This window comes from Coregonus clupeaformis, chromosome 35, assembly GCF_020615455.1.
Source record: "Coregonus clupeaformis isolate EN_2021a chromosome 35, ASM2061545v1, whole genome shotgun sequence".
NCBI lineage: Eukaryota > Metazoa > Chordata > Actinopteri > Salmoniformes > Salmonidae > Coregonus > Coregonus clupeaformis.
The window spans coordinates 33,514,469-33,538,217 of record NC_059226.1 but is presented as its reverse complement, the minus strand read 5'-3'; the positions used below and the strand labels follow the sequence as shown (position 1 = coordinate 33,538,217).

The 23,749-nt window shown below is 39.8% G+C and overlaps 2 protein-coding genes across 2 annotated transcripts; both read left to right on the top strand.

Annotated features, from left to right (window-relative positions):
• The first annotated feature begins 10,575 nt into the window (after window positions 1-10,575).
• Window positions 10,576-14,538, top strand: LOC121550872 (toll-like receptor 13). The gene has a single exon (XM_045210685.1). It carries the CDS (start codon window positions 10,927-10,929, stop codon window positions 13,807-13,809), a length of 2,883 nt encoding a protein of 960 aa, XP_045066620.1. The 5' UTR covers window positions 10,576-10,926; the 3' UTR covers window positions 13,810-14,538.
• A 3,607-nt stretch (window positions 14,539-18,145) lies between these two features.
• LOC121550871 (toll-like receptor 12) lies at window positions 18,146-23,056 on the top strand. The gene is given in 3 exon segments (XM_041863267.2): window positions 18,146-18,593; window positions 20,196-22,730; window positions 22,733-23,056. Coding segments are annotated over 3 exon segments (2,880 nt in total). The 5' UTR covers window positions 18,146-18,394; the 3' UTR covers window positions 22,879-23,056.
• Window positions 23,057-23,749: the final 693 nt, after the last annotated feature.

Sequence of the window (23,749 nt, the reverse complement as noted above, 5' to 3'; positions counted from 1 at the left end):
TAGCTGGGAGAACAGTCTATGGCTTGGGTGACTTGTGTCTTTGACAATTTTTTGGGCCTTCCTCTGACATTGTCTAGTACATAGGTCCTGGATGTCTGGAATCTTGGCCAAATTGATGTACTGGGCAGTACGCACTACCTCGCCCTTAATGTGAGCAACACAAAGGAGCTGATCGTGGACTATAGGAAAAGGAGGGCCGAACAGGCCCCCATTAACATCGACAGGGCTGAAGTGGAGCGGGTTGAGAGTTTCAAGTTCCTTGGTGTCCACATCACCAATCATGGTCCAAACACACCAAGACAGTTGTGAAGAGGGCACGACAACACCATTTCCCCCTCAGGAGACTGAAAAGATTTGGCATGGGTCCCCAGTTCCTCAAAAGGTTATACAGCTGCACCATCGAGAGCATCCTGACCAGTTGCATCACTGCCTGGTATTGCAACTGCTCTGCATCTGACCATAAGGCGCTACAGAAGGTAGAGCGTACGGTCTTCTGAGCAGGTCAATGTAGGAGTAGGTGAAAGTCCCATACAGACAGCAGACAGACCAGTCTATAATCTCACAGGGGCTCCCAGTCATTGTCTAGTTTGCTTTTGGCTCCATAGAGAGTAGGGGGCTACATACACGTGACCTTGTCACAGGGAAAGCCAGGGGGGATGGGACTGGAGCTGTCTGAGCTTCCTGGTTGGGTGGGGTTACAGAGGTGAGGAGGAGGAAGAGGAATCAAAAGACCTCTGTTGTGTTTTCAGCCACATAAACACAAAGTAGCTCTGTCATACTGTACATTCCTGTAGATTGGAACAGATAGCTTTTAGTGAGTACAGTAGAATATCTAATCAGAGTGGAACAGTTACCTTTTAGTGAGTACAGTAGAATTTCTAATCAGAGTGGAACAGTTACCTTTTAGTGAGTACAGTAGGATATCTAACCAGAGTGGAAAGGGAACATTTTTGTGAGTAGAGTAGTATATAAAACCAGAGTGGAACACATACCTTTTAGTGAGTACAGTAGCATATCTAACCAGAGTGGAACAGATACATTTTAGTGAGTACAGTAGGATATATAACCAGAGTGGAACAGATACCTTTTAGTGAGTACAGTAGGATATCTAACCAGAGTGGAACAGATAGCTTTTAGTGAGTACAGTAGGATATCTAACCAGAGTGGAACAGATAGCTTTTAGTGAGTACAGTAGGATATCTAACCAGAGTGGAACAGATAGCTTTCAGTGAGTACAGTTGGATATCTAATCAGAGTGGAACAGATACCTTTTAGTGAATAGAGAAGTATATTTAACCAGAGTGGAAAGGAAACCTTTAGTGAGTAGAATAGGATATATAACCAGAGTGGAACAGATAGCTTTCAGTGAGTACAGTAGGATATCTAATCAAAGTGGAAATTGAACATTTTTGTGAGTACAGTAGTATATAACCAGAGTGGAACAGATAGCTTTCAGTGAGTTGTAGTGTATTAGGATTATGTCTTTGTTAATGGTTTTTAAGTGGAACTGAAGGGATGTTTATTTTTGTTCAAAAGTAGCCATTTGTAGGGTGACGCCCCAGGGGAGACAGGTGATTGGACAGCAGGGGCAGCAACCCATATTTTTGCATTCTTTATAAGTATAGGCTGGAGGCAGAGGGCGTTGAACAGACAGATTATCTGTTCTCCAGCCCTGCAGGGTCTGTAAATGTATGCTGACATCTTGTGATATTAATAAAACTTATAATCAAAGTGCAGCCTAAGCGGACTCTTTGTTTGACAGCAATAATCACCAGCATCGACGCGATTCGACAAATGGGGGCTCGTCCGGGATCTGTCTGCATCGTTCTTTGTTCCATTCCTGAGTCGCGAGGTGACTCATTGGGGGGCATTGGAAGGGTGTACCGTGTAAATTACTTGGGTTTGTGCTGATGTGGTGTTATTGCGGTCGACTAAGGGTCTGTCATAATTATTCTAAAATTGTAGAGCAATTGATGGTAGTGAATAAAGGCAGATGAATAAGGCAGATATACGTATACAATTAGGGCATTGTGAATCTGATAAGACCTCGAAACGAGGCCATCATAGGATGGGCCAATAAAATCCTCTAACGCATTAGGTGTTGAAGGTCAGTCTGGGACTGGGGTTTTTCGAATATATTCTATTACCGCTCAGCGGGTGGTTGACAAAGCATTTTGTTTGATGTAACTCATAGGATATCCATGAACTCACGGCAGCATAAAGTTAGTGGTAAAGGAAAAATAATTTAGGCACAATGCAGGTTATATTGTTACGTGTTGCAAGCCACATGTTAGATACATGCTAATGCTAAATGATAATGCTAAATGCTAATATGCGCCATGCTACATGCTAACGTGTGACCTTAGAGGGCCATTGCGATGGAATAAAGCCTCTTAAATTATGTTTGTGTGTGTGTAGAATTCAGGTTCTATGCGTTGTGAGCTCTGTTAAATGTTGTTTGACTATGAGGGGAAAACGGAGTTACAGCAGGACTGTTAACTGTGTGTTTGGGTTGGGGAGAGAACTGATAATTTCCCTTCCACGATGAAATCGTATTTTTGAATGTATTGGGCCTGCGTGTGATTTTACTACACTAGGTTACGACACGTGGGAGTTTACGGCACGAGATTATGACACGTTTGATTTTACGGTACTAAACTACAACACAGGATTTTACTAAAACTACAACGAGGGGGATTTTGGGTAAATCGGTCATACTTCTGTTGGACTGTGCTGCAGGGGGAGACAGAGAAACAGACACAGACAAAGAGAAGAGATTTGAAAACGAAGGGAATATTCTAGTTGTTACGTCGGCTGTTGTTTGAAAATGAAACTATTTGTTGAGATCTATTAAATTTATAAATTAGATATATGTTGACGGATTAAAATAAATAAAATAAAATGACGGATTAAAATAAATAAAAATTTTATTGAGCTATTTAGTCCTGAGTTGATTCTTAGAGCGAATGGGAGTGGAGGAATATTGAATGGTTGAAGTGACTCAGTGACTGCATAGACTGCTAAATTCTTTTTATGTGTCTCTGTTCTTTTGTCATATGAGAGGAATGATGGGGCGAGAGGAGAGGAGAGAGAGAGAAAGAAAGAGAGGTGCTGACGTATACATCACGTGACGCGACAGAGGATCGAGTCAAAAGTTTTTTTTTTTGGTGCTGTTCTGTTTACAAAATCTTCCCCTACAGGATATTTGATGTTATGACAATTTCACAGAGGCTTGGCAAATACTTATTCATAAAAAATTTGCATTTTGGAGTTTCTGTGCATCACTTGGCTTGATTAGAGTTGTGTTGGGAATCGAGGACTGACATTATTCTGTAAAATTAAGATAATTAGGTGCTTATAGAGCAAGGGGGTTTATGGGTATTGTAGTGTTGTAGGGTTAGAAGGCTTTGTTTATGGGTATGGTAGTCTGAAGGTGACTACTTGCATTTATTTTCCGGATGGGTTGTGGTAAGATAGCCACTAATTGATAAATTGGTAAAATAGGATATGGAAATAAAAAATTGTTTTAAATATTCATAATTTTTAATTGATTTTTTAATTGATTTATTTTAAGTCAAAAAAAAAATGGAATTTTTTTTTTTTATATAGAATTTTGGATATTCATATTTTTGTTGATTGATTTAGAATTTTTTTTTTTTTTGGGGGGTTTGTTGTTTAGGTTATATTAATAATTAAAGGGGGGAAGCCATAGGCTATATAGTCTAAAATAAAATAATTCACAATAAAGGAATATAAAAGGGTTGTTACAATGGGGAAAAACGACATCAAGGCTATGAAGGTAATTACACCTGTTGATATAGTACAAAATAGTAATCCTTTAACTAAAGTATTGCTAGGTTATCCGGCAAATGAAACAAAAGTTGGCCTGACATTGAACAAACCATAGCTAGTAGAGGGAATCTTAACCCTGACGTCATCAACATAATGAAAGTGCTTCTGTCAATTCATAAAGCAGGACAAAAGAAGGGAAAAAAGGGAACTACGTAAAGAAAAGAGACAGAGAGCTGGGTGTTCTTAAGTTGTCCTTCATTCTCAAACAAAAACTGATAAAAGATTCTAGCAATAAGATAAACAAAGGTATAGAGAAAATTGTGAAACAAGGAAAGGCGACAGAAAAACTAATGGCAGAAGTTAGTACACCTTTCTCACATACGGATTCAGCAAAAAGACCCCCACCTTATGAGAAGGAAGTAGAGCTTAGGGATGTTTATCCTCAGCTTCCAGGGATCATCCAGGAGGGTGATTATTGCATCAGAGATGAAGATGAACGAATAATAGAGAGAGGACAAGCAGAAACTACCAGAAAGATGAATCCAAAACTCCAGAAGTAAGAAAAACCGAGATGTCTGGAAACTAGGAGAAGAATACATTGAGGCCAAGGAAAAAGGCCACTAGTAAGAAGATGATGGAAGATGATATTTCGAGGGCAAAACTTAGAATATAAGCTGTTGAAGAATACTGATATGTCAACAACAAGAAAGAACAGGATCAAGAAACTCTCAGAAAACTCAATCAAATACAACTGGTGGAGAAGGAGAAGAAACAAGCTTTGGTTATGAAGAATCAGAGTGAACCAAATCAACAATCACTGCTACAGCTTCAACTGAACAAGGTCAAATGCAATTGTACCAGCCACCAAGGACGGTACCAGTTGTTTCATATCCACAGCCTGTTTCTGGACAGACACAGAATTGGAGAGGAAGAGGACGAGAAGGCTTAGAAGGAGGAGGAAGATTTCAGCCACACTTCCAGCAACATTCAGAAGAGTGTTATAATTGTGGACAGGTTGGTCACTTTACCTGTTAGTGAAATGCGCCAGGAGGAAACAACAGAGGACATTTCTGAGGAAGATAAAGGAGCAAGTGAAGATCACCTGTTCTCTAGGTGAACCCTTAAAATAGCAAAAATTCTAGAGTGCCTAGAAGATACGAAGGGGGGTGTCAGCTGATAGCACTGATTAGAGAAGAAGTGAAAATAAAAAGGACTATGAGAAGTGATGGTGAATAGTGGAAAAGCTTTTATCTGTGTTCAGCCTAAAGAGGTTAAACATCTCACTATGTAAAATTGACTAATTAGGATAGGGATTTGAGGTAGTAAAACAGCTAATTACTCTTAAGGAACCAATTGAGCTCTGCTATAAAAAATCAAAGAGAAATTAAAATAGACATACTAATATTAGAACATATACCTATTACATTGTTGGGGAGAGATGCATGGTGTAAATTGAACTGTACAATAAGATGTACACTAGACGGCTGTCTGGTAGAAGATTTTAAAAGAGTAGGGTTTTTGGGAATCATATTTGCTTGAAAAGATAATATCATAGGAAGGATGAGAATCTATTAGACTGCCTATTAGACAATCTGTCTGAAAAATAAAGTTAAAAGGGTGACTGTTATTCTTGGTTACATTCCTACACCAAGAGGGGAAAGAGATTTCAAACTAGGCTAAAAGAGGTTTGATCGTTTGCCAAGTCTGTGTAAAGAAGTCAGAAGCAGGTGGGGACTTCCCAATCACATATTCTAAAAATTGGTGGTAAAGGGATTTTGTGAATAAATCAGTGGAAAAGGTTTTTAAAGGTTAGGAGAAAAGATTAGATTAAAAAAAGTTAGGAGAACTAGGGTTGAAGGAACGCTAAGACAGTAAGCTAAGTTTCAAAGTTAGTAGTAAGAGAGAGAGAGCAGTGGTGAAGGACATTTTAGAGTTTAGTGGGAAGATAGATATGGTAGGAGTTTAGATCTGTTAGGAGCAGATGCATTGAGAAAGTATGCGTTGCTGAATGATAAGAGAAGATTAGGGAGAATATATGTGTACTTATCTAGTGCAAGCATTAAAATGTGTTCCGGTTAAGAATTATTGGTTAAAAGGCTATGTAATCCGTAAAGTGACGCTTATAATGGAAGAGTTGAAGTCTGTTGAAGCTTCCACAGTCACCAAAGGAGTTCAGGAGAAGTATATTACAGTAGCCACTCCAACAGTAAATAATACACAGAGGATATTGGTAGCTTTCCCACTAGAAGTAGTTAAGGGTGTTAATACAACAACTAAATCAACTACTTTAATGGTAACTTTGGAAGGGATTAATGGTACGACGGCAATGGCAAATGTAGGAAGTATGACACCGACACCGACAACAACTTTTCTGAAATTAAAGGGGGTAGCAAGAGGGACTCAGGAATTTATGGTACGGATGGAGAGTGCTGTCAATGATAGTAAGGGTAGGGTTAAAATAGGAGAGCAGATAGTGGTAGAGAACAATATAGATTCATCTGAAATAGTGAAGGATACTATCATGGAGGTACAGGATGAGGTCTTTGATTTTAATGACAGACAGGGAGAGGTATCTGATCAGTACCGCTCGTTAGGGAAGAGAGAAACTAAATGGAAGGCATATGGGTTTGATTCTTCTGTTGTGAAAATTAAAGATGGATGGGCAGGTAGGAATCTTTGGTTCCAGCAGCTAGCTCATTCTGTAAGATCAGTGAGGAATCTTGAGGGTTCATGTCTGTTGAGAATTCCAGCACCAGACACGTGGTGAGACGGTCGCTCGACCTCTATCAAGTATGTGTCAGTCTTATGCTTTGTCATGGCTATTGTATCAGCAACAATCATTAACAGATAAAATAATGTCGTTGTCAAAACATTTGTTTAAGCCTAGGTTTAGGTGTTATTGGGTTAAGTGAATTAACCTATGTGAATTTGTTAGATGGGAAGGAAAATCAGGTAACAGCGAACCCTGAAGCATTGGAGGTGAAACCAGTGAGGGCTAAAAGTTGTTTTTGTTCTAATAAAACATATGATGGAAGGGGTATGTTCATGGGAATATCAGATTGTGATGATTATATGATGACTTTGGGTAAGCATGACCTTAAGGGTAGTAATGAGAAATATAATGTTACTTTTTACGTTCCAGTTAGTAAGAAGAGCAGGACTTTGATGGTGAAAGATTAGCTTTTGCCTGACAATGTGACTATTGGGAAGTTTAGAGATATTTGGAGGGTTTGTGGTGATAAAGCGTATATATTCTTACCCTATGGATGGACAGGATGTTGTTACATGTCAACGTTGAAGCTTCCATATGAGGCTTTTACCATTAAAAGAGGGGTAGCACAGGACACAGATAAATCTGAAGCTAGGGTTGAAAATAGGGTGAAAAGAGACATGGCGACATTTCATAGTCTTGAAGCCTACCATTGGAAAATAAGTCTAGGAGAGAAGTGGGGACTGGGACTTTTTCTATGGTATGGGGTAACATTTGGGAAGATCATATTGATAATATTAGTTATACTTTGATCCCAGATAGTTCCGATAATATCACGAGTGTTATAGATGCGTTGAAGAATATAAGGGATGCGTTTGGTAGATCTGAAGGAGCTGGATGGTCAGCGAAGACTTGGTTGCAAGATCAGTTAGGCCCAGTAGGAGCAGTGATGGTTCAGGTTTTAGTTGCAGCTCTGATAGCGCTGTGTGTGATGTTTTGCTTTTGTACTTTGTTACTGACCTTTGCGAAAGCTATGATATTAAGATGGGTTGGAGTTGTGATGCCTGGAGACAACACTCAGATGCCGTTGTTGACTATTCCTGATCTGGATGAAGAGGGACAAGTGGGACTGGATGGAGTATTGATGATAAATATCCTTTTGGATTATTTGATCATTTTTCAATTTTTTTTTTCAATATTAGTGTGATTTTAGTATGATGTTATGAATCAAAGGGGGGAAATAGGATGATGTGATTCATACATCATTTATATATAATTTTTTATATTCTTAGTTGATATTGATGTTTAATTTGAAAGTGTTGTTTTGCAAAAGATACTGTTTGGTCTTTTCTTTTCTTCCAGAAGCATTTGGGGGAAAATGTAGAGATTGAAATACGCAAACAAGGACAATATGAAAGGACAATATGAAAGGAGAATGACTGGAGGAGATGGAACAAGGAAGGGGTGGAAATGTTCCGATTCCATCATCAACAATGCATTGGAAGTCGAGACTACGGAGGAGATGAAGTGTAGTGGACTACATTCCAGTGTCTGCAATGAAATATAGACATATTTGCATGTGTAATACATAATTTGTGTCATATTCTTAGGTATTACTTTTTGTAGAATGATATTTGATGTTATTGAATACATGTGGGGATCTTAGATGTTTTTGTTTATTTCGTGAATGCTTAGGGACATGGAGTCTAGGCAGGGATAGAGGTCCACTGTAGGGTCCGATGGGTTGACCAGCCTTAGAGTGGACATTTTGGATAGTATTTTGTTTGCTGAGGCTTTCATGTGTATTTAATTGCATCATAGTTTCAAATGCATTTATAAGGATTTATGAATTCATCAGGAGTACCTAGGTGGTTGCCTGGGGCAGAGGGAATGTGAGAGAATTTTACTGTCTTGATTGATGGATGGATATTTGGAACGATGGCTGCCAGACAGGTTTTTCGCTCTCACACTCCATAAAGATTTGTTCATATTTCATAGTAATGTATTCACACTTCATAAACATTTATTCATATTTCATAGAAAGGTATTTACACTCTAGAGGAAAATGTTTTTGGTTTAATGTTAAAGATACTCAGTAAGATAAATTGTTACTTGTCATAATCCTATTCTGTTTGTTTTCGAGACTTTTAGTTCGTCTCGAAGGGGGGAAGGTAGTGTATTAGGATTATGTCTTTGTTAATGGTTTTTAAGTGGAACTGAAGGGATGTTTATTTTTGTTCAAAAGTAGCCATTTGTAGGGTGACGCCCCAGGGGAGACAGGTGATTGGACAGCAGGGGGAGCAACCCATATTTTTGCATTCTTTATAAGTATAGGCTGGAGGCAGAGGGGGTTGGAACAGACAGATTATCTTTGGAACACTGTTCTCCAGCCCTGCAGGGTCTGTAAACTTATGCTGACATCTTGTGATATGAATAAAACTTATAATCAAAGTGCAGCCTAAGCGGACTCTTTGTTTGACAGCAATAATCACCAGCATCGACGCGATACGACAGAGTACAGTAGGATATCTAACCAGAGTGGAAAGGAAACATTTTAGTGAGTAGAGTAGGATATATGTAATCAGAGTGGAACATACCTTTTAGTGAGTACAGTAGAATATCTAACCAGAGTTGAAAAGGAACATTTTTGTGAGTACAGTAGTATATAACCAGAGTGGAACAGTTACCTTTTAGTGAGTACAGTAGCATATCTAATCAGAGTGGAACAGTTACCTTTTAGTGAGTACAGTAGGATATCTAACCTGAGTGGAACAGATAGATTTTAGTGAATACAGTAGTATATTTAATCAAAGTGGAAAGGGAACATTTTAGTGAGTACAGTATGATATCTAACCAGAGTGGAACAGATAGCTTTCAGTGAGTACAGTAGCATATCTAACCAGAGTGGAAAGGAAACCTTTAGTGAGTACAGTATGATATCTAACCAGAGTGGAACAGATAGCTTTCAGTGAGTACAGTAGGATATCTAACCAGAGTGGAACAGATAGCTTTTAGTGAGTACAGTAGGATATCTAACCAGAGTGTAAAACAGCTTTTAGTGAGTAGAGTAGGATATCTAATCAGAGTGGAACAGATACATTTTAGTGAGTACATTTAGTTAGCTAACCAGAGTGTAACAGACAGATTTTAGTGAGTACAGTTGTATATATAACCAGAGTGGGAAAGTTACCTTTTAGTGAGTACAGTAGGATATCTAACCAGAGTGGAACAGATACATTTTAGTGAGTACAGTAGGATATATCTAACCAGAGTGGAACAGATACCTTTTAGTGAGTACAGTAGTATATATAATCACAGTGGAACAGATAGCTTTTAGTCAGTACAGTAGGATATCTAACCATTGTGGAATAGTTACCTTATAGTAAATATAATAATAAAAACAGCAATAATAACAACAGTAGTAGTAATAATAATAATAACAATAATAGTAATAATAACAATACTAATAATATTTTTTATAATAATGATGTCAACAGCACAACTTCATTAAAGAAGTTACCCACTTCCTCTTTTGATATTTACTAGAGAAATTAGTAAAGTTAGAAAAAATATTAAGTACTGTATTAAAATTCATATTTTACCTTTATTTAACTAGGCAAGTGAGTTAAGAATAAATTCTCATTTACATTAACAGCCCCCCTACCCCGTCCAAACCCTACCCTAACGACGATGGGCCAATTGTGCACTCCCCTATGGGACTCCCAATCACAGCCGGCTGTGATACAGTCCGAGATCGAACCGGCGTCTCTAGTGACCCTCTTAAACTGAGATGCAGTGCCTTAGACCTCTGCTCCACTCGGGAGCCCCTAACGTTTCGTTACAATCTTCAGATATTTTAGTTAGACTCATCTGTCTTCTGAAATCTATCAGATCCAAACAGGTCCTTCATGTAAATTGTATTTCTTAAAGACAGTACGTTTCTTTTCAGGAACTGAAAGAGAGAACCGTAAAAACAGGTAAAAATAGACTTTCACAAGCTGTCTAACATACGGTGTGACTGTGCTGTACAAACAGGATGCTGCTCCTCGAACATTTGCAGACATCATCTGTGATGGTCAGAGAACACGTTGCAGCTCTGCATTAATTTCTTCATTGACTGTGGGACATTTTATTATTTATTTACTTTTGGAACCAAACTAAACATTAAATATTTATTCCTGTATCCTTGAGATACAATTCATCTGGAGGGTGAAAGGGCAGAATATTGGAACAACTGAAAGGTATGAGCTGCTGTTAGTTACCAAGGAGGAACCAATCTGACAAACAAGAAGAAGTAGAACGACTCCATACTGTTTGCAGCATTCTGAAGGGTGTTACTGTATCAAACCAACGTTCTACAGATATCAACCGGAACCAAACTATTCTGACAATTATCTCAGTAGATTTGACTGACGCCAGGAGAGATGAGAGGTATGTTTTCCCACCCTGCAGTCCTGTTCCTGTGGATTCAGAGTGCTAGCGGATGGATGCATCCCAAGTGCCAGATTTATGACAGTGGTGAAGACTTGGGAGACTTTGCCACCTGGACCTGCACCTACCTACGTCATCATGAAGAACATTACACTGCTGCCTGTGAAGAAGTTACAGCCATCGAGGAAGATCTACTTGGACTTCCCCCTAATATCAATAACCTCTGCATAACTATGACACATGGCGAAAATAGATCCATGTCTCTTGGCTTTTTCTCTCAGTTTCAGGATCTGGTGTACCTGTACATTGACGGCTGTTTTGCTCAAATCCTTCCAACTGGGAATAGCCACCTTCCAAATCTGGAACACATGTACTTGATAGGTAAATGGGTAATGGGCTCTGGGTGCTGTGATTGTCATATTGGGCCTCATACATTCAGAGATCTAGTTAAGTTAAGTCATTTGTATATACAGGGTTACAGGTTAAGAGCAATGGCCCCAGATGTTTTCCATGGCATCCCTCAGTTACAAATATTCAGCATTGGTGAACCCTGTGAAGAGGATTTGTCAGAGATACTATGCAGAATAATGAATATAAAGTCACTTATAAAGATAAGTGTAAACGCACCAGTGATACAATCGTTAAACCAATCAAACTGCTCCAACAACAACCAAAACGTGACATCTGTTTTTAACAATCTAACAAGAGTTGACTTATTATTTGATGAAATAACACATATAGAGGAAGGTGCAATGGCTTGGCTCCAGAACCTGACTATTTTAAATGCGGATTTCAGCCAGGAAGTCCTACTGCGCCTTCCCCTTTCTGGGATTAAGCAAATCCAGTACTTCAGTTGCTTTGGTAGCAATGACATTGATATTGAAAGTATCTGTAATGTCGTGTTTTTGCTTTCAATCAAGCAAATATATTTAAACATTGCCAATACAAGCAGCCTCTCTATGTCCAGTGTTGAATTGTGCATTGGGCTAGAATATATGCATTTATCTGGACCTGGAGCCATCTATCCTACTCCCCATTTGAAATGGAATTTCATTTCCAGTCTCAAAAACCTTAATCAATTAACAATAGATGGCCTGACAGATAACATACTTGATATATGCTCCTGCCAAAAACAACCAATCACATGGTTAACAAAACTCACTTTAGAGTTGAACAATCCACAAATACTTTTTGCAAAACAATTTAGCTGTCTTGTTAAACTGCAGTACCTGGATTTAACACATAATTTTATTTCAAACATTGAAGACTTTGCTTTCCTGGGATTGACAAATCTGGAGTCCTTAAACATTACAAGAAACAACATAACACAGATCCATGCAAACACATTTTTTGGTTTAAGTAGTTTGACACGTTTAGACCTCAGGAACAATCCACTTATTCACAACATTGAGGCAATGTCTTTCACACACCTCACGTCTCTAAAACAAGTGTTTCTCGGGCAAGTGCACAATCCACTAACAGAACCTGTGATCAAGCTGAATCTGACACTTATATTTGGTGGCATTCTGAGTCAGCTGAGTCATCTGTACATTAGTTCAGCTATGAGGCCGATGCAGTTGACTATCGGCAGTAACATCACATCTAAACAGAACCTGAGTCTCCAGGTCAAAGGCCAGACGGTTTCATTTGAAGACTGTGACAGACCTTTCTTTCGGTCCGTAACCCATCTTAATACTGATGCTGAAGAATTCCTTTGTGGATCTGAATTCATGGGAAAGTACTTCACGTCTGTGGAGACATTTGACTACAGATCTAAGCTTTCAGCTAAAAGTGTTGATTTGACATCAATTAATCAGCTGATTCACCTGAGGAAACTGGCTCTAAGACGGGTGGATCTTTTAATACAGCGTTCTGCCAACATCATTTTTCACAACCTGACCAAACTGGAGGTTCTGGAACTTTATAACTGCAGGATTTATTCTTTGGAGGGGAGTTTAACTAAAGACTTAAAATCTTTGAAAACATTGTATTTGCATATCGAGAACATTTATAATGTATTCTACAGCTTTACTGAACCTCTCTCTAGCCTTAAGTATTTGATACTTTTGAAGTTTCAGATGTTTTGCAGTTGTGACAATGCTTGGCTCATTACATGGGCCAAGGGGTACAGGCAAGTTGAGGTGATCATGCTTTCTCCGTATTCACATCCAGTTATGTATGCTCTGGAGGATTTGATATGCTTGTCGGACAACGGAATAGACACACCTAATTTTGTAAAGTACACAGAAGACAACTGCTCAACAGAGGTGGACTTTGTGCTCTTTGCTGCGACTGGTCTGGGAGTCCTGTTCTTCATGCTGGTGGTGTTGGTTCACAACCTGGCCGGCCCCTACCTCCTCCCCCTCTACCACATCACCCTTGGCTGGCTGTCGGAGGCCATGCGATCCAACACCAGGGGGCGCTACCACTACGATGCGTTTGTCTCCTACAGCGGGAAGGACGAACACTGGGTGGTGGAGGACCTGCTTCCCAATTTGGAGCAGAGGGGTCCTCCTTTCCTGCGCCTCTGTCTGCACAGCAGGGACTTCCAGCTGGGGAAGGACATTGTGGAGAACATCACAGACAGCCTCTACCAGAGCCGCCACACCCTCTGCCTAGTCAGCCGCCACTACTTGCGCAGTAACTGGTGCTCCCTGGAGATGAAGCTGGCCACCTCCAGGCTGCAGGTGGAGCAAAGGGACGTCATCCTCCTGGTCTTCCTGGAGAAGATCCCCCCTCGCCAGCTGTCTGCCCACCACAGGCTGGCTCGCCTGGTGAAGACCAGGACCTATCTGGACTGGCCCCAAGACCCCAATCAGCACCAGGCATTCTGGGACAGACTGTGGGCTAAACTGAAACCTCAGACTGAAGCGTGAGATCAGAGGTTGATGTAGAATCTTGTGTTTATGCAGATGTAATGTTGACACATATTTTGAGGTATTGAATTTGTCGTTTTTGAGATTTGTTAAGACAATTGTGATGAAGTCCTTTTAAATGCTCTGTCTGGAGTGGACTTTCTCTGATTCATCTGAAATTACTTAGAAATAATCCTATTTAAATTTCATAGAAAAAAAGCCAATAATTTTTTTACTTCCCCAAATTTCATCAGCTCCTGTTTGTATTTTTCAACAACTAATCACTAACACAAATCTTTGCTTGTATATTTGTTGCTAAGAGGAACTGAAAAAGGTGTGATTTAGCTCATTTCTGTTGTATTTCAGATAACAACTACTGTATGCTCCTGTGAATGACAATACATGAATGACCAATGACCATGAACCATTTATTAACGGCAATACGTGAATGACCAATGACCATGAAGCAGGTATTAATGACAATACATGAATTACCACGAAGCAGTTATTTTTATTTCAAAATCGATCAAAGAGTTTTATACAGAAATGTAGTTGCTAGTTGTTTAACTAAATGTGTTGCTAGTTGTTTAACTAAATGTGTTGCTAGTTGTTTAACTAAATGTGTTGCTAATTGGCAACTAAATGTGTTGCTAATTGTTTATCTAAATGTGTTGCTAGTTGTTTAACTAAATGTGTTGCTAGTTGTTTATCTAAATGTGTTGCTAGTTGTTTAACTAAATGTGTTGCTAGTTGTTTAACTAAATGTGTTGCTAGTTGTTTAACTAAATGTGTTGCTAGTTTTTTAACTAAATGTGTTGTTTGAATGTTGCCTGTATATGGTTTATTACACATTTATTTGATACATTTCTTATCTCATGGGCGTGGGGAGGTGTCCCCCTTTCTGGCCAATGAAGTGATTTCTGCACAATATTTGTTGGAAACTGGCTTCTGTTTCTGATTTGAAAAAAAAAGCTATATGTCCCTGCTCCCTGCCTTAGCATTACTCATGTTAATGTTATATTCTAGATTGCCTCCATATTCTATATTCTACATGTTCTTCGCTCTCAAATCAAATAATATTTTATTCATCACATGCGCCGAATACCACATGTGTAGACCTTACCGTGAAGTGCTTACTTACAAGCCCTTAACCAACAATGCAGTTCAAGAAATAGAGTTAAGAGAAATGTAAATAGTCTGGGTGGCCAGTTGATTAATTGTTCAGCAGTCTTATGGCTTGGGGGAAGAAGCTGTTAAGGACACTTTTGGTTATAGACTTGGCGCTCCGGTACCGCTTGCCATGCTGTAGCTGGGAGAACAGTCTATGGCTTGGGTGACTTGTGTCTTTGACAATTTTTTGGGCCTTCCTCTGACATTGTCTAGTACATAGGTCCTGGATGTCTGGAATCTTGGCCAAATTGATGTCCTGGGCAGTACGCACTACCTCTCCCTTAATGTGAGCAACACAAAGGAGCTGATCGTGGACTATAGGAAAAGGAGGGCCGAACAGGCCCCCATTAACATCGACAGGGCTGAAGTGGAGCGGGTTGAGAGTTTCAAGTTCCTTGGTGTCCACATCACCAATCATGGTCCAAACACACCAAGACAGTTGTGAAGAGGGCACGACAACACCATTTCCCCCTCAGGAGACTGAAAAGATTTGGCATGGGTCCCCAGTTCCTCAAAAGGTTATACAGCTGCACCATCGAGAGCATCCTGACCAGTTGCATCACTGCCTGGTATTGCAACTGCTCTGCATCTGACCATAAGGCGCTACAGAAGGTAGAGCGTACGGTCTTCTGAGCAGGTCAATGTAGGAGTAGGTGAAAGTCCCATACAGACAGCAGACAGACCAGTCTATAATCTCACAGGGGCTCCCAGTCATTGTCTAGTTTGCTTTTGGCTCCATAGAGAGTAGGGGGATACATACACGTGACCTTGTCACAGGGAAAGCCAGGGGGGATGGGACTGGAGCTGTCTGAGCTTCCTGGTTGGGTGGGGTTACAGAGGTGAGGAGGAGGAAGAGGAATCAAAAGACCTCTGTTGTGTTTTCAGCCACATAAACACAAAGTAGCTCTGTCATATTGTACATTCCTGTAGATTGGAACAGATAGCTTTTAGTGAGTACAGTAGAATATCTAATCAGAGTGGAACAGTTACCTTTTAGTGAGTACAGTAGGATATCTAACCAGAGTGGAACAGAGCTTTTAGTGAGTACAGTAGGATTTCTAATCAGAGTGGAACAGTTACCTTTTAGTGAGTACAGTAGGATATCTAACCAGAGTGGAAAGGGAACATTTTTGTGAGTAGAGTAGGATATATAACCAGAGTGGAACAGATAGCTTTTAGTGAGTACAGTAGGTTATATAACCAGAGTGGAACAGTTACCTTTTAGTGAGTACAGTAGAATATATAACCAGAGTGGAACAGATACATTTTAGTGAGTAGAGTAGGATATATAACCAGAGTGGAACAGATAGCTTTTAGTGAGTACAGTAGTATATCTAACCAGAGTGGAAAGGAAACCTTTAGTGAGTAGAATAGGATATATAACCAGAGTGGAACAGATAGCTTTCAGTGAGTACAGTAGGTTATCTAACCAGAGTGGAAAGGAAATATTTTAGTGAGTAGAGTAGGATATATGTAATCAGAGTGGAACAGATAGCTTTTAGTGAGTACAGTAGAATATCTAACCAGAGTAGAAAGGGAACATTTTTGTGAGTACAGTGGTATATAACCAGAGTGGAACAGTTACCATTTAGTGAGTACAGTAGGATATATCTAATCAGAGTGGAACAGATACCTTTTAGTGAGTACAGTAGGATATCTAACCAGAGTTGAAAGGGAACATTTTTGTGAGTACAGTAGTATATAACCAGAGTGGAACAGTTACCTTTTAGTGAGTACAGTAACATATCTAATCAGAGTGGAACAGTTACCTTTTAGTGAGTACAGTAGGATGTCTAACCTGAGTGGAACAGATAGCTTTTAGTGAATACAGTAGTATATTTAACCAAAGTGGAAAGGGAACATTTTAGTGAGTACAGTAGGATATCTAACCAGAGTGGAACAGATAGCTTTCAGTGAGTACAGTAGCATATCTAACCAGAGTGGAAAGGAAACCTTTAGTGAGTACAGTATGATATCTAACCAGAGTGGAACAGATAGCTTTTAGTGAGTACAGTAGGATATCTAACCAGAATGTAACAGACAGCTTTTAGTGAGTACAGTAGGATATCTAATCAGAGTGGAACAGATACATTTTAGTGAGTACATTTAGTTATCTAACCAGAGTGTAACAGACAGCTTTTAGTGAGTACAGTTGGATATCTAACCAGAGTGGGACAGTTACCTTTTAGTGAGTACAGTAGGATATCTAACCAGAGTGGAAGAGTTACCTTTTAGTGAGTACAGTTGGATATATAACCAGAGTGGAACAGATACATTTTAGTGAGTACAGTAGGATATCTAATCACAGTGGAACAGATAGCTTTTAGTCAGTTCAGTAGGATATCTAACCAGAGTGGAATAGTTACCTTATAGTAAATATAATAATAAAAACAGCAATAATAATAACAGTAGTAGTAATAATAATAATAATAATAATAATAATAGTAATAATAACAATACTAATAATATTTTTTATAATAATGATGTCAACAGCACAACTTCATTAAAGAAGTTACCCACTTCCTCTTTTGATATTTACTAGAGAAATTAGTAAAGTTAGAAAAAATATTAAGTACTGTATTAAAATTCATATTTTTATTTTACCTTTATTTAACTAGGCAAGTAAGTTAAGAAGGAATTCTCATTTACATTAACAGCCCCCCTACCCCGTCCAAACCCTACCCTGTCCAAACCCTACCCTAACGACGATGGGCCAATTGTGCACTCCCCTATGGGACTCCCAATCACAGCCGGTTGTGATACAGTCCGGGATCGAACCGGCGTCTCTAGTGACGCCTCTTAAACTGAGATGCAGTGCCTTAGACCTCTGCTCCACTCGGGAGCCCCTAATGTTTCATTACAATCTTCAGATATTATAGTTAGACTCATCTGTCTTCTGAAATCTATCAGATCCAAACAGGTCCTTCATGTAAATTGTATTTCTTAAAGACAGTACGTTTCTTTTCAGGAACTGAAAGAGAGAACCGTAAAAACAGGTAAAAATAGACTTTCACAAGCTGTCTAACATACTGTGCTGTACAAACAGGATGCTGCTCCTCGAACATATGCAGACATCATTTGTGATGGTCAGAGAACACTTTGCAGCTCTGCATTAATTTCTTCATTGACTGTGGGACATTTTATTATTTATTTACTTTTGGAACCAAACTAAACATTAAATATTTATTCCAGTATCCTTGAGATACAATTCATCTGGAGGGTGAAAAGGCAGAATATTGGAACAACTGAAAGGTATGAGCTGCTGTTAGTTACCAAGGAGGAACCAATCTGACAAACAAGAAGAAGTAGAAAAGACTCCATACTGTTTGCAGCATTCTGAAGGGTGTTACTGTATCAAACCAACGTTCTACAGATATCAACCGGAACCAAACTATTCTGACAATTATCTCAGTAGATTTGACTGACGTCAGGAGAGATGAGAGGTATGTTTTCCCACCCTGCAGTCCTGTTCCTGTGGATTCAGAGTGCTAGCGGATGGATGCATCCCAAATGCCAGATTTATGACAGTGGTGAAGACTTGGGAGACTTTGCCACCTGGACCTGCACCTACCTACGTCATCATGAAGAACATTACACTGCTGCCTGTGAAGATGTTACAGCCATCGAGGAAGATCTACAGTGGGGAAAAAAGTATTTAGTCAGCCAACAATTGTGCAAATTCTCCCACTTAAAAAGATGAGAGAGGCCTGTAATTTTCATCATAGGTACACGTCAACTATGACAGACAAATTGAGAAAAATAATCCAGAAAATCACCTTGTAGGATTTTTAATGAATTTATTTGCAAATTATGGTGGAAAATAAGTATTTGGTCACCTACAAACAAGCAAGATTTCTGGCTCTCACAGACCTGTAACTTCTTCTTTAAGAGGCTCCTCTATCCTCCACTTGTTACCTGTATTAATGGCACCTGTTTGAACTTGTTATCAGTATAAAAGACACCTGTCCACAACCTCAAACAGTCACACTCCAAACTCCACTATGGCCAAGACCAAAGAGCTGTCAAAGGACACCAGAAACAAAATTGTAGACCTGCACCAGGCTGGGAAGACTGAATCTGCAATAGGTAAGCAGCTTGGTTTGAAGAAATCAACTGTGGGAGCAATTATTAGGAAATGGAAGACATACAAGACCACTGATAATCTCCCTCGATCTGGGGCTCCACGCAAGATCTCACCCCGTGGGGTCAAAATGATCACAAGAACGGTGAGCAAAAATCCCAGAACCACATGGGGGGACCTAGTGAATGACCTGCAGAGAGCTGGGACCAAAGTAACAAAGCCTGCCATCAGTAGCACACTACGCCGCCAGGGACTCAAATCCTGCAGTGCAGACGTATCCCCCTGCTTAAGCCAGTACATGTCCAGGCCCGTCTGAAGTTTGCTAGAGTGCATTTGGATGATCCAGAAGAGGATTGGGAGAATGTCATATGGTCAGATGAAACCAAAATAGAACTTTTTGGTAAAAACTCAACTCGTCGTGTTTGGAGGCCAAAGAATGCTGAGTTGCATCCAAAGAACACCATACCTACTGTGAAGCATGGGGGTGGAAACATCATGCGTTGGGGCTGTTTTTCTGCAAAGGGACCAGGACGACTGATCCGTGTAAAGGAAAGAATGAATGGGGCCATGTATCGTGAGATTTTGAGTGAAAACCTCCTTCCATCAGCAAGGGCATTGAGGATGAAACGTGGCTGGGTCTTTCAGCATGACAATGATCCCAAACACACCGCCCGGGCAACGAAGGAGTGGCTTCGTAAGAAGCATTTCAAGGTCCTGGAGTGGCCTAGCCAGTCTCCAGATCTCAACCCCATAGAAAATCTTTGGAGGGAGTTGAAAGTCCGTGTTGCCCAGCGACAGCCCCAAAACATCACTGCTCTAGAGAAGATATGCATGGAGGAATGGGCCAAAATACCAGCAACAGTGTGTGAAAACCTTGTGAAGACTTACAGAAAACGTTTGACCTGTGTCATTGCCAACAAAGGGTATATAACAAAGTATTGAGAAACTTTTGTTATTGACCAAATACTTATTTTCCACCATAATTTGCAAATAAATTCATAAAGAATCGTACAATGTGATTTTCTGGATTTTTTTTCCTCATTTTGTCTGTCATAGTTGACGTGTACCTATGATGAAAATTACAGGCCTCTCTCATCTTTTTAAGTGGGAGAACTTGCACAATTGGTGACTGACTAAATACTTTTTTTCCCCACTGTACTTGGACTTCCCCCTAATATCAATAACCTCTGCATAACTATGACACATGCCGAAAATAGATCCATGTCTCTTGGCTTTTTCTCTCAGTTTCAGTATCTGGAGTACCTGAACATTGACGGCAGTTTTGCTCAAATCCTTCCAACTGGGAATAGCCACCTTCCAAATCTGGAACACATGTACTTGATAGGTAAATGGGTAATGGGCTCTGGGTGTTGCGATTGTCATATTGGGCCTCATACATTCAGAGATCTAGTTAAGTTAAGTCATTTGTATATACAGGGTTACAGGTTAAGAGCAATGGCCCCAGACGTTTTCCATGGCATCCCTCAGTTACAAATATTCAGCATTGGTGAACCCTGTGAAGAGGATTTGTCAGAGATACTATGCAGAATAATGAATATAAAGTCACTTATAAAGATAAGTGTAAACGCACCAGTGATACAATCGTTAAACCAATCAAACTGCTCCAACAACAACCAAAACGTGACATCTGTTTTTAACAATCTAACAAGAGTTGACTTATTATTTGATGAAATAACACATATAGAGGAAGGTGCAATGGCTTGGCTCCAGAACCTGACAATTTTAAATGCGGCTTTCAGCCAGGAAGTCCTACTGCGCCTTCCCCTTTCTGGGATTAAGCAAATCCAGTACTTCAGTTGCTTTGGTAGCAATGACATTGATATTGAAAGTATCTGTAATGTCGTGTTTTTGCTTTCAATCAAGCAAATATATTTATACAATGCCAATACAAGCAGCCTCTCTATGTCCAGTGTTGAATTGTGCATTGGGCTAGAATATATGCATTTATCTGGACCTGGAGCCATCTATCCTACTCCCCATTTGAAATGGAATTTCATTTCCAGTCTCAAAAACCTTAATCAATTAAGAATAGATGGCCTGACAGATAACATACTTGATATTTGCTCCTGCCAAAAACAACCAATCACATGGTTAACAAAACTCACTTTAGAGTTGAACAATCCACAAATACTTTTTGCAAAACAATTTAGCTGTCTTGTTAAACTGCAGTACCTGGATTTAACACATAATTTTATTTCAAACATTGAAGACTTTGCTTTCCTGGGATTGACAAATCTGGAGTCCTTAAACATTACAAGAAACAACATAACACAGATCCATGCAAACACATTTTTTGGTTTAAGTAGTTTGACACGTTTAGACCTCAGGAACAATCCACTTATTCACAACATTGAGGCAATGTCTTTCACACACCTCACGTCTCTAAAACAAGTGTTTCTCGGGCAAGTGCACAATCCACTAACAGAACCTGTGATCAAGCTGAATCTGACACTTATATTTGGTGGCATTCTGAGTCAGCTGAGTCATCTGTACATTAGTTCAGCTATGAGGCCGATGCTGTTGACTATCGGCAGTAACATCACATCTAAACAGAACCTGAGTCTCCAGCTCAAAGGCCAGACGGTTTCATTTGAAGACTGTGACAGACCGTTCTTTCAGTCGGTAACCCATCTTAATACTGATGCTGAAGAATTCCTTTGTGGATCTGAATTCATGGGAAAGTACTTCACGTCTGTGGAGACATTTGACTACAGATCTAAGCTTTCAGCTAAAAGTGTTGATTTAACATCAATTAATCAGCTGATTCACCTGAGGAAACTGGCTCTAAGACGGGTGGATCTTTTAATACAGCGTTCTGCCAACATCATTTTTCACAACCTGACCAAACTGGAGGTTCTGGAACTTTATAACTGCAGGATTTATTCTCTGGAGGGGAGTTTAACTAAAGACTTAAAATCTTTGAAAACATTGTATTTGCATATCGAGAACATTTATAATGTATTCTACAGCTTTACTGAACCTCTCTCTAGCCTTAAGTATTTGATACTTTTTAAGTTTCAGATGTTTTGCAGTTGTGACAATGCTTGGCTCATTACATGGGCCAAGGGGTACAGGCAAGTTGAGGTGCTCATGCTTTCTCCGTATTCACATCCAGTTATGTATGCTCTGGAGGATTTGATATGCTTGTCGGACAACGGAATAGACACACCTAATTTTGTAAAGTACACAGAAGACAACTGCTCAACAGAGGTGGACTTTGTGCTCTTTGCTGCGACTGGTCTGGGAGTCCTGTTCTTCATGCTGGTGGTGTTGGTTCACAACCTGGCCGGCCCCTACCTCCTCCCCCTCTACCACATCACCCTTGGCTGGCTGTCGGAGGCCATGCGATCCAACACCAGGGGGCGCTACCACTACGATGCGTTTGTCTCCTACAGCGGGAAGGACGAACACTGGGTGGTGGAGGACCTGCTTCCCAATTTGGAGCAGAGGGGTCCTCCTTTCCTGCGCCTCTGTCTGCACAGCAGGGACTTCCAGCTGGGGAAGGACATTGTGGAGAACATCACAGACAGCCTCTACCAGAGCCGCCACACCCTCTGCCTAGTCAGCCGCCACTACTTGCGCAGTAACTGGTGCTCCCTGGAGATGAAGCTGGCCACCTCCAGGCTGCAGGTGGAGCAAAGGGACGTCATCCTCCTGGTCTTCCTGGAGAAGATCCCCCTCGCCAGCTGTCTGCCCACCACAGGCTGGCTCGCCTGGTGAAGACCAGGACCTATCTGGACTGGCCCCAAGACCCCAATCAGCACCAGGCATTCTGGGACAGACTGTGGGCTAAACTGAAACCTCAGACTGAAGCGTGAGATCAGAGGTTGATGTAGGACCTTGTGAACTGAAGCATGACTTCAGAGGTTGATGTAGAATCTTTTGTTTATGCAGATGTAATGTTGACACATATTTTGAGGTATTGAATTTGTCTTTTAAAGTCCTCTGTACAAAATGTCTACCAGTATTTGATATTTGTTTAGACAATTGTGATGAAGTCCTTTTAAATGCTCTGTCTGGAGTGTAGTTTATCTGATTAATCTGAAATTACTTAGAAATGATCCTATTTAAATTACTTTGTAAAAAGCCAATACATTTTTTTACTTCCTCAAATGTTATCAGATCCTGTTTGTATTTTTCCCACACCTCATCGCTAACACATATCTTTGTTTGTATATTTGTTGCTAAAATGAAATGAAAAATTGTGTGATTTTGCCCTATTTATGATATATTTCAGATAACAATTACTGTATGCTCCTGTGAATGACAATACATGAATGACTAATGACCATGAAGCAGTTATTAATGGCAATACATGAATGACCACGAAGCAGTTATTTTTATTTCAACATTGATCAAAGAGTTTTGTACAGAACTGTAGTTGCTAGTTGTTTAACTTAATGTAGCTGCTAGTTGTTTAAATAAATGTAGTTGCTAGTTGTTTAACTACATGTGTTGCTAGTTGTCTAACTAAATGTGTTGCTAGTTGTTTAACTTAATGTAGTTGCTAGTTGTTGAATTAAATGAATTTGCTAGTTGTTTAACTAAATGTAGTTCCTAGTTGTTTAACTGAATGTGTTGCTGGTTGTTTAACTAAATGTGTTGCTAGTTGTTTAACTTAATGTAGTTGCTAATTGTTGAATTAAATGAATTTGCTAGTTGTTTAACTAAATGTAGTTGCTAGTTGTT